The 16996-nt window shown below is 28.1% G+C and overlaps 2 protein-coding genes across 8 annotated transcripts in view; both read left to right on the top strand.

Moving 5' to 3' along the window:
- LOC100197156 (probable ATP-dependent RNA helicase DDX47) overlaps positions 1-10048 on the top strand; it is a 28690-nt gene extending 18642 nt beyond the window's left edge. The window contains exons 11-15 of the mRNA XM_065803034.1: positions 7074-7137; positions 7225-7362; positions 9223-9293; positions 9384-9513; positions 9727-10048. Of these exons, the coding sequence (XP_065659106.1) occupies positions 7074-7137; positions 7225-7362; positions 9223-9293; positions 9384-9513; positions 9727-9873 (550 nt within the window). The 3' untranslated portion in view covers positions 9874-10048. The remainder of the gene's footprint in view (positions 1-7073; positions 7138-7224; positions 7363-9222; positions 9294-9383; positions 9514-9726) is intronic.
- A 1126-nt stretch (positions 10049-11174) lies between these two features.
- On the top strand, positions 11175-15638 carry LOC136083595 (zinc finger MYM-type protein 1-like). 7 transcript variants are annotated; one of them, XR_010639927.1, is made up of 5 exons: positions 11207-11313; positions 11459-11520; positions 12310-12426; positions 13712-15038; positions 15134-15638. XR_010639927.1 is itself a non-coding variant. In XM_065803029.1 (5 exons), the coding sequence occupies exons 4-5, from the start codon at positions 13539-13541 to the stop codon at positions 14810-14812; spliced, it is 1203 nt and encodes a 400-aa protein (XP_065659101.1). In that variant the 5' UTR covers positions 11207-11313; positions 11459-11520; positions 12310-12426; positions 12818-13538; the 3' UTR covers positions 14813-15638. The 7 variants fall into 7 exon arrangements, 5 of the variants coding, with proteins under 5 accessions (XP_065659102.1, XP_065659101.1, XP_065659104.1 ...); XM_065803029.1 differs by adding an exon at positions 12818-13640 and having other exon boundaries at positions 13712-15638; XM_065803032.1 differs by lacking the exon at positions 15134-15638 and adding an exon at positions 12818-13608 and having other exon boundaries at positions 13712-15059.
- Positions 15639-16996: the final 1358 nt, after the last annotated feature.

Genomic DNA, 16996 nt, shown 5'->3' with positions numbered 1-16996 from the left:
AACTTTCATGATTGAAAGTTCTTTCATGATCTTTGATTTTGAGTTGCAACAATAAAAAGTTTTTAAAAATTTCTATTTGCAGCTAGAAGGTTTGAAAAAACCGTTTATAGGTGCGTTTCACAAGCGTGGCACGATCATGCCCACTTCATCGCAAGCCTTGCTTAATTACTAAATGCGATGTTCTTTTCAATTGGGGTTTGTCAATAGATGACTTTTTTTATGAGGCTATCATTTCTTGTACCTAGGGCCATGTGTGTGTAAAGAATTTACTTGATAACTAGGTAGATTGCTGAATTTGATTAGTGCAGATTTTTTTTTCTTGCAGTTGTTTTGAGACTACCATTTTAGGTCTAGACTTATTTGTCAATTTTGCTCAAAACTATTATTTAATTTTATTATCTATTTAAGTGTTGCAATTAAGTAATACTATAAATACGATAAATTTATTAAAAACAATCTAAGATTAAATAAATTTTTAATCAAATTTATGTGTCTATCTTTGTTGTCAATTTATTATGAAGTTAAACCTAATTTTCAGAGAGCAGCCCTAAGTTTAATAGCTAATAGCCCCAGGTACAATTAAAAAAAAGCTTATTGTACCTAGGGCCACTAAATTTCAAACTCTTCTACATGACACACTTTTAAAGTTTAAGTCAAAAACTTATACTAATACAAAATAATTATTATAAAGATGTGATCATATCAGTTTCACCATTTTTACACAACTCTGGGGCCTTGAATTTGGAGAAAAAAATCCAGCCCTAGGTACGCGAACTTATTTGATATTAATGTAAAATTTTATTTGAGTTTTCTTTCATTGAATCCTGAAAATTTTTAACTTGAATGGTTAAATTATCTCAATCATAGTTCATTGAATAAGTCATTAAGTTATTTAAAGTGAGGAATAATGTTTTATAAAAAGTCAACTTCACAATTTTTTGCAAATGGCATCTAAGATTGGTTTGTCACAAACTGTTTATAAATAAATCATAAAGTTTTTATTTTTGATTGTTGAAAGTACTTCTGAACTTAGCAATATTGTTGTTTTTATATGTTTTACAATATACAAACGCAGCAAAGGATTGATGACTCATTTATATTAAATATTAGTTTAAGTTTTAAGGCTAGCGGTTTTTGTTTTTTTAATTGGCTAGTGCGTGTTTTTGGGTATGAAAAAGTTTTTTATATTTGGATATTATTGCTTCAGTTTCCAGTTTTTTATTTTTGGAAATTATTGTTTGCTCCAGTTTTTTAATAAAACTTTACAGATAAAATGTTTTATTAACAAAAAAGTTTGTGAATCTTTCGTTTTTTTAAAACTTTAATATAAGATTAAGAGACAGAAACAGGATGATCTTTTCATCCTTTTTCTGATTGAAATAGCTTTAAAAGATGGCAAGGTGTGTATTTAATGTCATGCTTTACTTTATTCTCCAAGCACAGTAATTAATGATAAACCTCTTGTGTTGCAAGTAGCTTAAAGAACTCAAGCTTTAAGTATTCTCAGGTCTAAGATCATGTTTGCTCATATAGAAGAGTAAGCACCTCATGCTAAAAGTAAGTATTTTAGTATCAAGCTAGTAGACACACCAATCTGATAGAGACAATGGCATCATTACCAATATCAAGATATTTTTGCTTAGTATAATTCTTTTTCTGATATTAAGTTGACTTGAGTTGAAGTCGACCAACTGAATCCTAACGATAACAAATAAAATTCAAACATATGTTACAATTTTATATGTGCTAAAGGGATCCCAAACCTCTCCAAGACATGTTGTGTTCATTTTAAAGAGAATGATAAAATAAATGAAAAAATGAAGACTATTTGGCCTACAACAAAACAGAAAAAGCAAACTTCGACTAAAAAAAAAGTTACTTTTTGGTATGCATTTATTCATCAGTTTTTGCAAAAAGAATTTAATATACTGTAAAATCACCTTAATATAAAATGTTCGGTCACCATGTAACTTTGGTTGTTTAAGAATCAATAACAAAAATGCATGCGTATTTAAATTTTTATAACCTTTTTTTTTTCTTCAATATTAATTGTTGTCACTTTGTAAATTCCTTATATGCATCAATCAAAGTTAATTAATAAAAACTAAAAAAATTAATGGATACTTATTTATAATCTCAAAAGATAGTCTTTAAAAGTCAGGTAAATTTTCCATTAAAAAAATCTGAAGTTAACAAAATAGATAAATACATTGAATTAAATAATTTTATTTGTTATAAAATAATAATTAAAAAATATCAATGCTTATAGCCTTATAATCCCAATAGATAAAAACTTATAACCCCTCCCCCCTTCTAAATAACCCCCACTTTATCACTCAACTTTTTTTAAATGAAAAACAAACAAAATATTTTGCAATTTGTAAATTGTAGTGATGAAAAAAAATTACAAACTTTTTAAATACACGTGTTACACTAAATATTTTAAGATATTTGTTTATTATATATATATATATATAAATATATATATTATTTATTATTTGTTTTTATAATTGTTTATTATATTATATATAACTTTAGAATATTTTTTTATATATATCTTCAAATTTCAGTTGAAAGTTGAAGTTATATTTAGCTGATTTTCAATTTTCATTTTTTTAAGACAATTAACAAAATTATCAAAATTCACAAAAAATTAAAATTCTCAAATAATAAAATAATATCATTGACTTCTTTTAAGTCAATATTATAAGATCTTGCTCTGTTGACTAGTCCTTAAAAGATTGTACTTTGCATAAAATATGCATCAGGGGTACCCAACAGAAATTATCTCTGCATGGCCATGTGAATTTGTTACATAAAGAAGACTTATTCATAAATTTAATTTGAAGATTTTGATGCTCTTCTGAAATAATGAATATTTAGAAAAGTAGAAAAATCCACATCAGTGGAAACACTATCAAATGAAACTCTTCTGATTTTTATTGAGGTAAGTGACATTGGTATAAAACTGTAATGGTTTCGTGTCCCAGGTATTGTAGAAGAAAAATGGTATTTCTCTTCCAAATTGAAGTTTGTAGTATGTATTTCTATTGAAACTTTGTCAACAAAAATAAATAATACTCCTTTGAGGTGATGAACACACCAGCTGTACATTTTGCTTGATGTGTCAATTAAGGTGGCCATTAAAACAACTTTTTTTAAAAATGTCTGCTCTCACCCTCTAAATGTGTTCTATATAATAAAATAATACTAGAATTAAAAAATTTAAAAAAAAATTTTTTTAGGGGTAGCTCAAGACCCTTAAACATCAGATAGGTCCCAATAATTATCAAAAAAATAGTTCTTTAAAAGTATATCATGTTGGATCTCAAAAGAAGAAATTGATATAAAAATTTTAAAAAATGGCTTGTTTTTATTTTAAATTAGTTTTTAAATTTTGGACGTAGGTGGCTTAACTTTTTGATATAAAATGATACTCTTGTAAATTATCTAACTGTTCATAAACCGTTTCAATAAATTCATCTAAAGGTAAAGTTGCTGGTGCTAAAGTATATTGAAAGTTTGATTTTTGCCATTGATAAAAGTTAATTTCACTTATTTCATTTGTATAAAACAAAGTGTCATTGTAATCTAACAAAACATCTTCCAGGACATTTATCACAGTGATGCGGCATACAGTCTTTATTTTCAATGCTACAAACCATTAATTTCAATAAGCTTTTGTAATGAGCAATTCCAGGAATTTTCTGTACAAAGAGCTTTACATTTTGATAGCACTGGTAAGTGCAAACCGCATACAGACCAGAAACAGCACTTACAGGAATACATCATTTGGGCCTTACCTCACAAAATTTTGAAAATCCAACTTTAAGATAATCATCTTTCTTTTTAAACTTAATATGAAGTTCTTTCATATTGACTAGAAGAAGTTGTTTTTGTGTGTTGCTTTATATAATCTACTAAAATTGAAACAAACTCTTTCTTTCCTAGACAAACCCTTGAATATTCATCACATAGATAGAACTGAAAAACCTCTGTAATTACATCTTCGTAATTACATCATTATCCATAACAACTGGCTAAATAAGACATAAAATTGTACCCATTAATTATAAAATAACTTATCTTTTTTTGAAAATTTACAAAATTGAGGAAATTTTCCTGAAAATTTCCAGAGTTGAAAATTTCTGGGAAATTTTTAACTCTATGCATACTAATAAAAAATATGCATACTGTTAAAATTTAAAATAAGTATTGAATAAAATGATCAAGTTTTACACTAGTATTATTAAAACCAAATTTTTTTAATATTTGGATAAAATCACAAAGTTAGAAATATTTGGAAAAAAATGTTTTTGATTTTCAAATAAAAAGTACTCTTTTACTTTAAAATCAGTGAAATTTTAAAATAAAACAACTTCTATTACATATGGAGTAAGCCCAATGTGTCACTAAACAATAAAAACAACATTGCAGAAATGTCGTAAAATGCTGATTGAGAAAAGTATGATTTAATAATCAAGTCATTTAACAAAAATAACCCCATTACCCTGAAAAAATTCTAAATAAGCTAAAATTTGACACATACTCTCGTAATATCATATAGTAACACCAAAAAAAAAAACCCTTGATAGCCCTTGGGGAAAATGAGTTATTGACATTTTTCCATAATGCTGAATTTCACTTTATGTTTTTAATGTCAGAAAATGGGTTTATACTAATATCAAATTAATTGAAAAAATTTTTTGATTTTAAATTTTGATAATTTTGAAAAAGTGAAACAATTAAAAATTAAAAGTTAAATTAACAATTAAAGTATGTCAAAAATATTTCGTTCAAATTCTTTTTTGTCGCTTTCATCACTTTTGCCTTTGATCACTTTTGCCTTTGATCACTTTTGCCTTGGATTTTGTATCGCATCCACTCATAGCATGGACAAACAGATTGTTGTTTTTTATATTGTATACAGTTGGACCGTGGAAAGTTCATTTCATTATTTTTGCAGCTGCTGTGATAATAAATTCTTTACTCTGCTTGCTGTTTTTCTTTGTTTTGCTCAAAATATAGTTGGACAATTCTTTGAAACATATAACATTTGATTGACCAGCCGTTTTAGAAAAATAAATTGCATCTCTGTAGCGCTTCTTCAACAAATTTTTTTAATGTTTTGGTGAATAGTTCGTTGTATCCTTTGTTTTAAACTGTTCGATCAATTCATTCATCGTGTACAACTCACTGTCACCATCTTCCTCTAACCATTGACATATTTTTTCAAACATAGACTTTTTGCAGTTATCAACGGTCTTTCAAAAAACATATTATCTTTTCTTATAAAGGAGAACGCCAGAAAGGCATGAAGGATGGTATATTCCTTCTTCTGCAACAAGGTTGTTACATGAATAAAGGCGTCTCTTTAAGTTGTCTCCAATGTCATCAGTTCTTTGAGCCAAACATTCAATAAGGTTTTCTTTTAGTTCCAGTGTAGTAACAATTGACACTGGGTTTCGTTCAGGAAGGCGTAAATTTTTGGGAAAGCCACAGATAAAACACTAGATATAACATCATCAATGAGATTTTATGAAAGGCTAAGAGCACAAAGATATTTGTGCACATTTTAATAGAAACACTGCAATGACATATTTATGTCTTATGACTAAAGAACTATATGCTAAGTTTTTTTTTTTTAACGACTTTATGTTTAAATGGCATCAATTAAAATTTAATTTTTTTTTGTTTTTGCATTTTTTTCCCATTATTTCACCCACATTTCTGCATACATTCCCCACACTTTATATGTTAAAGAAATCCACATTACCACATTCGGCATCTATCTCTATCATTGACTGTTCATCTCTATCACTGACTGTAACAAAATTAAAATTTTTTTATGGAGGAAAATTAAAAATGATTTTCAAATAACTGTGTATACAGTGCACTCAAATTCAAGATGAAATAACATATTTACAAATAATCTTAGTGTGAAGATGATCAGCTTGAAGTTAGAATGAAGATGAAGAAGATTAGCTTGAAGTTAGAGCAAAGATAAAGTTCATTAGAATAGTAAATAGAATAGAAACTGTTTGATTAAGACAACTGAGTTCTTTTTTTTTTTCAACTTTTTTAACACATAACTGTAAGCAACCACTATTTAAGTTGGAAGTTACCATAAAAACAAAGAATTTTGTTAAAAATAGATTAATCTGTTTCTACAGGATGATAGGAAATAGAGGAATTAGCAGAAATTTTCTTTAGTTTTTTCTTATGGTAATAAGACCAGATTCATGTATTAGAGATGGAATTAAAAACCTTTAGTAATGACACTGTTGAAGATCTAAAATCTCTATGTATTAGGGTTGGAATTAAAAACCTTTAGTAATGACACTGTTGAAGATCTAAAATCTCTATGTATTAGGGTTGGAATTAAAAACCTTTAATAATGACACTGTTGAAGATCTAAAAGGTTTCTAGAACGTAATTTCTAAGATGAAATATGAGATTCTTAACTAACTGAGAATAAAACGATGTTTGTTCAATCTTGAGAAAAAGGAGAACTATAAAGAACAAACAGTGAAGAGTTGGTAAGCACAAAAAAGTAAAGAGAGAGGGTTCAAACCCTTTTTCATGATAAATAGATGAATTGACAAATAATTATTCCTAAAAGATAAGTTTAAACAATTAAGTTGTGGTGATGGTTTTTTATATTTTTTATTTTCAGATACTTGATTCATGTTTAAAGTTATAAGATTCGTCATTCTTTATAGAAAACAATGTAACAAACGGTTTACATCCATGCCAGTCTAATAAATGAAAAACGGGTGTGGGGCTGGTTTACAGAACTTTTTTACTTGGCCCTAAAGTCTTTGCCCAGATAGCCTTCTACAAAAAAGTAGCTGAATGCAGTTAACTTTTGGCTTTAAGATGAGTATTTATAATGAGACACCAGCTTTTTTAGTTTAAAAGTTAAAAGTCTTTTTTAATAGTTCTCTTCTATATTCAAAATATCATATATAAGCAATATATAGCATATATAAGCATATATGATAAATACGCAAGTATCCTTCTAGATTTATTGTTGAATATAGTTCTGATTGGTCAAACAATTTTACATTTAGAGTTTGTTTATTATTGCGGCATCTTGGGTTTCATGCTGTTCCATTGCATGGTCAGATGACTCAGGTAATACTTGCATTTAATTGTTTACATTACTGTAAAGTTGTAATTACCAGTAACAATTTTTTATAATTATTATTTTATTTTTTTTAGGCAAAAAGATTAGGTGCTTTAAATAAATACAAATCAAAATCACGAACAATTCTTATTGCTACTGATGTAGCAAGTCGTGGATTAGATATTCCTCATGTTGACATTGTTATTAATTTTGATATTCCAACACATTCAAAAGTAAGTCTTAAATTTTTTTTTGTTTTCCTCAGTTTTTGTTTTGAAAAAAGTAAAAGCCAAAATTTTGATGACAACAATAATTTATTTTATATTTTATTAAAGAATTTGTAATAGTTTATATTTAATTTAATATAATTTGATATAGTTCTTAAATTACTTTCTCTATTACACCCTGTTTAACATTAGAAATTTAACATGGTGTAAATAATAATTTTAATGTACTAATTTACTCTTTTCTAGGTTTCTTTTAGATTGGTATGCATTTTTATAAATGAAAAACTTTTCTTTATTAAAACAAAGAATTTCCTTCAATGTTCCTAAAACAACATAGTTTTGTTAAGTTTGTTGAAATAGTCTCAAAAACTTTTTTCAGATGGTCAGCGAAAATATCGACTTCAAAAAAGAATTTTAAAAATTTTTTAAAAAATTTTTCTATTTGAAGTTAAGAGACTTATTAGTTTTCATAAATTTTTTGCACTTTTAAAGAAAATTAGTTATAACAATTAGTCGATTGTTATAAAGACTAACAAGTACAGAACATGGCAAAAATGTGATTGTAGTTTTCACTATAGGTGCAAGTGAGAACTTTATTCTCCGTGTTTTATTTATCTATAGAAAATCCTGCACCAAGATAAATAGGCTTGTTTAGTAAAAGATTCTTTTAACAAAAGAAAATGGTTGACAGATAAAATGCTCTTTAAATTTATTATACATTTTTTTTAATTTGTGAACTGTGATAGAAGATCTACCTAATCTAGAATTGTTTTTTGATTCATAATGAACATTAATCTTAATCCAAAAATATAAAAGTTCTAGATATATTTGCGACAACAGAATTATTCATCATCAATTGCAGTTAGTCATCATTGCTCCTTCATACAACACAAAATTGCAATTTTGCAATTGGTTTCTGAAAACTGCTCCAGATATTACAACCAGTACATAATAATTGGTTGAAAAATTATTATGGTAAAACTCAAATATCAAGACTTTCTAGTTGCCAACAGCCCACTTTGACTTTAGTTAAAGTAAAAAATTGGGGGTGCTTGTTTAATGCTTTCTTAAATATTGTTGTCTTCTAAATTAATATTTTCAGTAGTTTTTACTTTATGCTTCATCTAGGGAAACGAGTTTTTTTGTTTTGTTTTATATGTTTTTTGTTTTTTTACTTTTCCAAGACTGAGGGAGTCACTACAGTTAAGAAGACTACTTTGTTGTTGTTGCTGTTATGGTAACAATCCTTTCTTAACTCTTTAACTCCTAAACGTAAACTTTGGCTAACAAATCACATTCAAACAACTTTAGGAAACTAGTTGCTCAAGATAAAATTATTTTTTACAAATGTTGCTTTTATTTGACAAGATAACATTGAAGTCTTACTACATGTCAAATATGTTTGTGTATTTTACAAAAAGTGCGCTCAATGTTCTTAAAGAACAGCGCAATAATAATTTAGTAAAAAAATACTTATATTTGAGCTTCAATTGTCAGTTTCTTCAGCAGAATCCTCAGGAAGAAAGTCTAAATTTTAAAAAAATTTAATTTATTAATCAAAATTTTCACAGAAAGTTTTGTTATAATTATTTTTTTTTTCCGTAATCAGAAAGTTACATGAACTACATTATTTTTGTAAAAATTAATTGTATAAAGAATTTTTTAGAATATGGGTAATTTAATGGAGTATTTTTTATGTTTAAAAGATTGTTTGTGATTGGCTAAAGTTTTTTCCAATCACTCTTGGTTAAGCCGATTCCTGTCATTTGTTTGTTTATGAATTTATAAGAGAAATATTATATCAAAAAATCAAGTTAAAGATTTTTTGTGTAAATAAATAAAAAATTATCAAATACAAATTTTTAGGATTATATACACAGAGTGGGAAGAACTGCTCGGGCTGGTCGGTCTGGAAGATCCATAACGTTTGTCACTCAGTTCGTTTATTCTTTTGCATTTTTTTATTAAAATCTTATCCTGAGGAAAAATTCATTTTCTTGTTTTATTTTTTGTTTCTTGTTTTATAGATATGATGTTGAATTGTATCAACGAATAGAACAGTTAATTGGAAAAAAGTTGCCATTGCATCCTATGGTAGAAGAAGAAGTAATGCTTTTAGTCGAAAGGGTTACCGAAGCCCAAAGATACGCTAAAATGGTGACTTTTTTGTTTGTTTGGAATATGTAAATAAATGAAGTTATAATTAATAAAAGAATAGTTAAATAAGATTATTCTCAATTTAGTAACTAAAAATTTATTAAAATTTTTGTATTATAATTTTAATTCGTATGTTCTCCCCAGTTTTCCTTGGTGAAACCGTTTAAGATCTCACTGGTATTTCATTTAATAATTTTATTGTTTTTTTTACAGGAGTTAAAACAAGTGCATGAAACTAAGCGTAAAACAATCGATATAGATGACGAAGATAATACGACAGAAAACATTTCTAAAAAGATGAAAATGGATCATGAAAATAAAAAATTCAAAAAAGGAAAATTCAAACACAAAAAGAAATAGCATAAAGTGTAATCTAAACTGTATTATTTAAAAAAAGCCAGTTAGCCAACAATCGGACAATTTTCTATCTTATGGACAAGTTTAACTGTATTGACTCCACAAAAACTCGTAAACCAAGTTCAAAGAAATCTACAAGTGTACAAATTAATTGTAAAATAATCTTAGATTTAAATAATTATTATGTTTTCTCTGGAGTTCTAGATAATCTTCTACTGTCCGTCATCTTTTTAAAATTATTTTTGATAATCTTAAATATGAAGATTGTTTTCCTAATGCGAAAAAAAGGACAACTTGAATGGTACCAACTAAAGAAAACTTTTTAGGTAAAACTAAGACCTTAATTGGCATATGACTCATTAATTCTTTCTTTTCGACGTAAAATTGTTCCTTTAGTAAATTGTTTTAATGTATTGATAAATATTTACGTTGTATAGGTTAGAAGATCCCAACTCCGACTTGAAACACCCCCGCCTTAATGCTCTTGGTTGAGTAAAGGCTAGAGATGGTGTCTCGATAAAAATACTCATCTTGGGCAGATGTTAAATGCATCCGGCTACTGTCTTCTAGAAGGCCTCCTAGGCAAAGACTTAAGGGGTAAACAGATTCTATCTGTTGACCAGCCTCGCACCCCTTCTTCATCTATTAGGCTGGTGCAGATGTAATTTTAATAAATTGTTTCCAGTTTAGGATGTTGAATGCAGTAGCGGACTGGCCCGGTGTTCCACTATTCTATAGCACAGTGGGCCGGTACCTGCTTAAACGTTTTGGGCCTCAAGCTAAGATATCTATAATTTTATATTTGCACTTTTTTTTTATTATCTTTTATTATAATTTATAATATAATATAAATTATTGTTATATTGGACGTGGCCGTTTCCCGTAAACACATAGACACATAGTATAAAATATTAAAATATAAATAGACATCAAAATTCAAAACAAACAAAAATATTTTGTTTCTGCGACCGTTACCGTCTTATCAGATATCGGTATTATATCATAATTATATGACAATATCAATATACGCCATGGATAGCAACGTATTTACGTATCAATAATCTATAAATAAATACGAACAATATACTGTGTGTGTGTGTGTGTGTGTGGTTGTGGTCAGTGGGTGGTACCGTGGTGGTGTATATCAGGAAGAAACTGACTACAACTGCCGGAACAATTATTAACTTAATAATAATTTGTTGTTGAGTATTACCTATACTGTTCGTCGTACATTTACCGGAAAGTACAATAGGTGCATTAACCTAACGAGAATAATATAAGATACGACTACGGAATAATAGTTTAATCGTATAAACTAATCGTAAAGGAGGAGCGGAAAAAATTAAAGATAAACGAATTGCCGAACTGAAAGCAGCAGGAAGTCATCCATTTATCCAAAACAAAAGAAATTACAATTTTGTTCAACTATCAATACACGAAGTGGTAAGTTTATAAGTTTATATAATTCAATTCTGAGTGGGTATGTTATAGATAGTATATGTATATAAATAATAAATATATATGAAGACATGAAGTACCTTAAGTTCTTAAGTACCTATTTTAATTTATTTTGCATTAACATTTTTAGATAACTTTAATGATGATACATCGGAATTCGAAATAAAAACAAATAATCCTATATTTTTAAGTGTAAGTATTAAAGTATATTATATACCTACCACCAGTCTTGTTAAGTATTCGAATACTTGTATTTAAATACTTTTTTTGTATTTTAAATACTTTTCAAATTCTTTCAACCCGTGTATTTTTAAATATTTAAAAAATACTTTGTTTTGTATTTTTATTCGAGAATACTAAATACTTTTATTCTAGTGTTCAACTCGAAATTCCAATTACCAATTTTTCGTAATATACTAATTTAAATTTTGTTTCTAAAGTATTATTATTTAATGTTAATAGTTTTGACTTATGAGAATTTATAAATAAGGCTTCCCAAAATACAAGCAGATAACAAAATGACTGAAACCCCCATCTGCTCCTCTCTACCATGGCATATGGGACACTTGTACTTACTACTTATTAAAGAATTATATTTAGTCATTGAAACATTTATAAATAAGTTTAAATATCTATACATTTGCATATCGTGTTAATTATATATTATATATTAATAATCATTAATAATAATAACATTTATAATATGCAATTTATTGAACTAAAAAAAAATATTTGTTAAGTATTTTGAAAATTTTTAAAAAGTATTTGTAATTATATTCAAATACATTTGAAAAGTATTCTTAACAAGACTGCCTACCACATTAAAATATATTAAATGTAAATAAAGAAAAAATTTACACAAAGGTATTTTTTAAAAAAACCTAGCTATTCACTTTTTTTTTAATATTGTGTTGTAGACTATAGAATAAAAAAGCTTATGTTTCTTATTCAAAATAACTTATATTGGAATTATCATTACAGGATCCTGTATGTACTAGTACATCTACTGTGCATAATTCCAATAACTTAAACATCAATGAAAAAAGTTTGGAATTAGTAATAGAATCTGATGAAACCAAAAATCCTACATTTTCTAGTGTGAGTACAAAGTATTAAAGTATCTTATATACCATATTAAAATATATAAAATATAAATAAAAAAAAAATGTACACAAAGATATTTAAAAAAACTAATACTTTTAAATAAATTTGTGTTGTAGTCTTGTAGACTATAAAATACAAAAAACTTATGTTTCTAATTGTTTGATTGCATTAGGTAGAAGATATTATTATACGTTCTAATATCAATATCAATAGTATTATAGATGATGAGACAGGTATTATGAATAGCAGTATTGGAAAAACTGGTTCTGATTTTATTTCGGTTTGTACATCGAAAACTGACATTCCTATTGTGAGGACATTTACTTATTGCCATTTTAATTAGATAGTTTACCCATTAAATTTATATGAGATTTTTTTTTTGTAGGATAATTATGCTTATACTATACAAGTTGATTTAAAATTTCCGACAAATCCTAAAAATTTAACCGTGGTTCAAAAATTGGAGTTTGTTAATACAATTCACCCTTGTCAACCTAAGTTTTTAGAAAATGTAGCTTGGTCTCTTCACAGAATATATAATCGAACAGACCTAAAAGGTAATTTAATACCAATAAAATGGTTGACTGTGAAATGTAAAGGCAATAATTATGTAGAAGCTGTTTATTGCACAATTTGCATGGTATTCAGTTCTTCAGCTAGTAATTTTTGTTCTGGATGTACAAATTTCAAAAATATATATGTCACCATTGAATCGCATGAAAATAGTCAAGTTCATGGTTTAGCTGTGGAAGCATATATTTTAGCATCCAGTAATTACAATATTGAAAATTCTGTAAATATAAATATTATGAATTTAAAAAAAACAAGCACTCGAACGTATTCATGTTTTAGAGCAAGTTTCTGAAATTGTTAAGCTTTTGGGGAAACAAAATCTTCCTTATAGAGGTTCAGGTTCATCTGAATCTTTATATAATATTAACTGTGAGAATATTAACTATAATAGAGGAAACTTTTTAGAACTCTTAGAGTTTATAGCCAAGCGAGATTCAATTTTAAATGACTATTTGACAGTTGCAATTGAAAGTAGTAAAAAGCGCAAAGAAAATATTTCTAATAATTCTAAAGGAAGAGGATCTTTAGTAACAATGCTCTCTAAGAATACAGTTAATAAAGTTATCTTAGCTATATTAGAGTTAATAAGAAGAAAAATTAAAGGTGAATTGGGGGATAAACAATTTAGTATACAAGTATGTTATTTGAAAATTATATTTTTTTCTATATGTGTATATAATACATATTTTAAATATTTTGTTCATAGGTAGACAGCACACAAGATATAGGGTCTACAGACCAAGCTGCTGTTTGTATACGATATGTTTTTAAATCTGAAGTAAAGGAACGTCTCTTTGCTGTATTAGAAGTAAAAAATTCTTCTGGAAAAGGCATGTATGAATTATTAAAAAAATGTTTTGATGACCATTCGATTAATTTTAAAAACATTGTTGGTGAGTCTTTTGATGGTGCTGCTAATATGCAAGGAGATTTCAATATACTTCATGCGTACATAAAAAAAGAAAATGAAAACAGTATTTACATATTGTGTTATGCACATATTTTGAATTTATGCATTTGTGATACTTGTGATAATAAAGATGCTATTAAACTATTTGGATTATTGAATCGTCTATCAACATTCTTCTCAGACTCTTACAAAAGAATGAATGTTTGGAAAGAACAACAGGAACAACTAGGAACTGGTCAGAATAAATTAAGAAAACTTCAAAAATTTGGTGAAACCCGATGGTGGTCACGAGAAAAAGCATTAAAATGGGTTTTCAGTGGTGCTAACTGTTTATATCCAGTTGTTCTTAGTGCTCTTAACTTTGTTACCACATCAAGTAAATTTGATCCAAAGTCTTCATCCGAGGCCTCGTCTTTAATAGAAAATTTATGCAATTTTAAAACCATATGTACAGCTCATGTATTTTTAAAAATATTTATTACTGTTGGTTCTACGTCAACTTATTTACTAACTAATATTTTAGACCTCCTTGCTGCATGGGAAATGGTCAAAACAACTATTAAAGAAATAGATAAAATTAATTTTGATGATGTTATGTCAGAATCAGAAAAATTTTGTTCGCATATGAATACCAAGTTAACAACTGTTAAATTACCTGAAGATATAATTATCGAATCCGAGTTTAAGCAAACCAGAATAAGACGTACAAAGCGAATATTTGACGAAATATGTAGCGATGAATCACCAATAAATCCCAAACAAAAATTTAAGGTTGAAGTATTCCTGTGTATTATTGATCAACTAAAAACTAGCCTGTCAGAGAGATTTATAAATAATACAAGTTTAATTGTTGACATGCAATATCTTTTACCAAAACATTTTACGGATTTGAAGTAAGATGATCTTCCAGAGTCAGCGTTACAAAAATTGTCTACTTTGGCGTCAGTAGACCATCCATTGTTAATTGCTGAATTAAAACATTTTGCAAGTATTTACAATAGTGTTAAACAACCGCTGAACAAATCCAATCGTATAATATATGATAGCATTGATGACAATAGCCATGAAGAAGATGATGGGATTAATGATAATTTATATGAACTTCCCACTGATATCAGGACAGGTAAAATAAAAAACAATTTAGGTAGGTTGTAACTTAAACCTAGGTGTATAAACAAGTATAACTAAAAACTTAATAGGTAGTTCATTTTTTTTTAGGATGTGACAAGTCTATGAGAGAAAATGATAATGGACATAATCGTGATTCTTGTCTCTTGTGTGTTCACAAACTAATTTATTCGCTTAAAATGCATTCTCCTTTATACGCTAATCTTTTTACTGCCATAGAATTTGTATTAACACTATCCGTGAGTCAAGTAAATTGCGAGCGTGTTTTTAGTAAATTGAATATAATTAAAAATCGTTTACGTTCTTCTCTTGGAAATGAACACTTGGAAGCATTTCTCTTTATGACAGTTGAAAAAGAAATTTTAGACGAAATTGAATTTGAAGACATACTTGAAATAGTAAAGAGTTCATCACCGTTAATGTCTAAGCTGTTGTCAAAATATTAAATATTTCAATTTATATTAACTGTACCTAACTATCTAAGTACCTATAAGGGCATAAGGCCATAAAGTATCATTACTTTTATTTTGTTTAATTATGTTTTATGTTATATCAAATTTATCACATAGATTATATTATTATGTATTTATGATAAGTTTTCATACTAATTTATACAAGATTTTAGCAAAAGTTATGTTGATGACAATATCAACTATTTAGATATTGTACAACAACATAAATATAATATAAAAACCATTAACATATTCATAACATTCAGGAATTATTATTTTGTATAAAAGATAATTTGGCCTTCGACCCACAAAGTTTATAAAGGCCCGTAATCACAATATGAGTAAACATTTTTTTTTTTTTTATGGGGGGGGGGGGGGTTTGGACCTATAGTAATAGGACCGCTAATGAACTTGGAATAGTGGGCCGAACCCTTCCCAGCCCGCCCCTGGTTGAATGCTGGATCTTCTTGATTCAATGCATGGGTTTTGCTTGTGTCTCTGTTTTTATGACTAGGCAACTCATTCTATTATCTCCTAATGAGGGTACAGCTCTAAAACTCAGTTTTATGGTTCTGAGGCCGGCTGGTAGTCAGGTTTCCCAAACTCTGTGGTAGTTCTAAGAGAGGTTGATTCCATCAACAGCTGAAAAATATCAAAGTATTAACAGTGCCATGTTGCGCATGGATGGTGTCCCTGTTTGTACTTTTGGTATGCATTGCGGAGGCCACATTTGGAGCCCTTTGTACGGCTCCAAATGTGGCCTTAACGGCTTAGGGTTTATTAGTAGTAAAGAGGCAATTGCTTGGGCCATTAAACAGTGTTCTGAGTACTATCTATGCTTTGAGTCAAGTTCTTCAATCAAATTTAAAAATGAATAAAGTACCAAAAACTATAAAACACAAAAAACCATCATCATCACCAAGTTCTCTAAACCTATCATTCACTAATATTCGTAATCTTCGAAGTAACTTTTCTTCTGTTGAGCCTTTTCTCTTGCAAAGTTTACCAGACCTACTTGTTCTTTGTAAGACTAATTTGAGTTCGGCTGTCTCATCTTGCGATCTTTTTGTTGATGGTTATCTTCCATTAATTCGTAAAGACTCCAATAGTCACATGCTTGGCCTGGGTATTTACATTCGTAAGAATTCACCCATTTGTCGTTGAACTAGGTTTGAATCCACAGACTCTTCTTTTATGTGCTTTCGTTCAGCGTCATTTTAGCGTCTACTCTTTCATGTGCTTTCGTTTCATTTACTTCACTTTTTCTTTGTTCTATATCGCTCTCCTTCATCTCAAAACTGCACTCTTTTTGATGTTATTTCTGATCATATTGACCAAGCCCCTCTCTTTTTATCCATCAGCTAATTTAGTTGTTGTTGGTGACTTTAATGCTCACCACTCTGAATGGCTTGGCTCTAATGTCAGTGATTTTGCAGGCATTAAAGCCCACAACTTTTGCCCTTCACAATCCCTAACTCAAATAGTCAACTTTCCAAATCGC

This window comes from Hydra vulgaris, chromosome 08 (assembly GCF_038396675.1).
Source record: "Hydra vulgaris chromosome 08, alternate assembly HydraT2T_AEP".
Lineage (NCBI taxonomy): Eukaryota > Metazoa > Cnidaria > Hydrozoa > Anthoathecata > Hydridae > Hydra > Hydra vulgaris.
Note: the sequence above shows the minus strand (reverse complement) of the source record. Positions and strands in the feature narration are given on the sequence as shown.

Coding starts and splice junctions, on each gene's coding strand:
- LOC136083595 (XM_065803029.1), top strand. CDS start 13,539: ATGCTCTCTAAGAATACAGTTAATAAAGTTATCTTAGCTATATTAGAG. Junction 13,641..13,711: donor ATAAACAATTTAGTATACAA/GTATGTTATTTG, acceptor TTTTGTTCATAG/GTAGACAGCACACAAGATAT.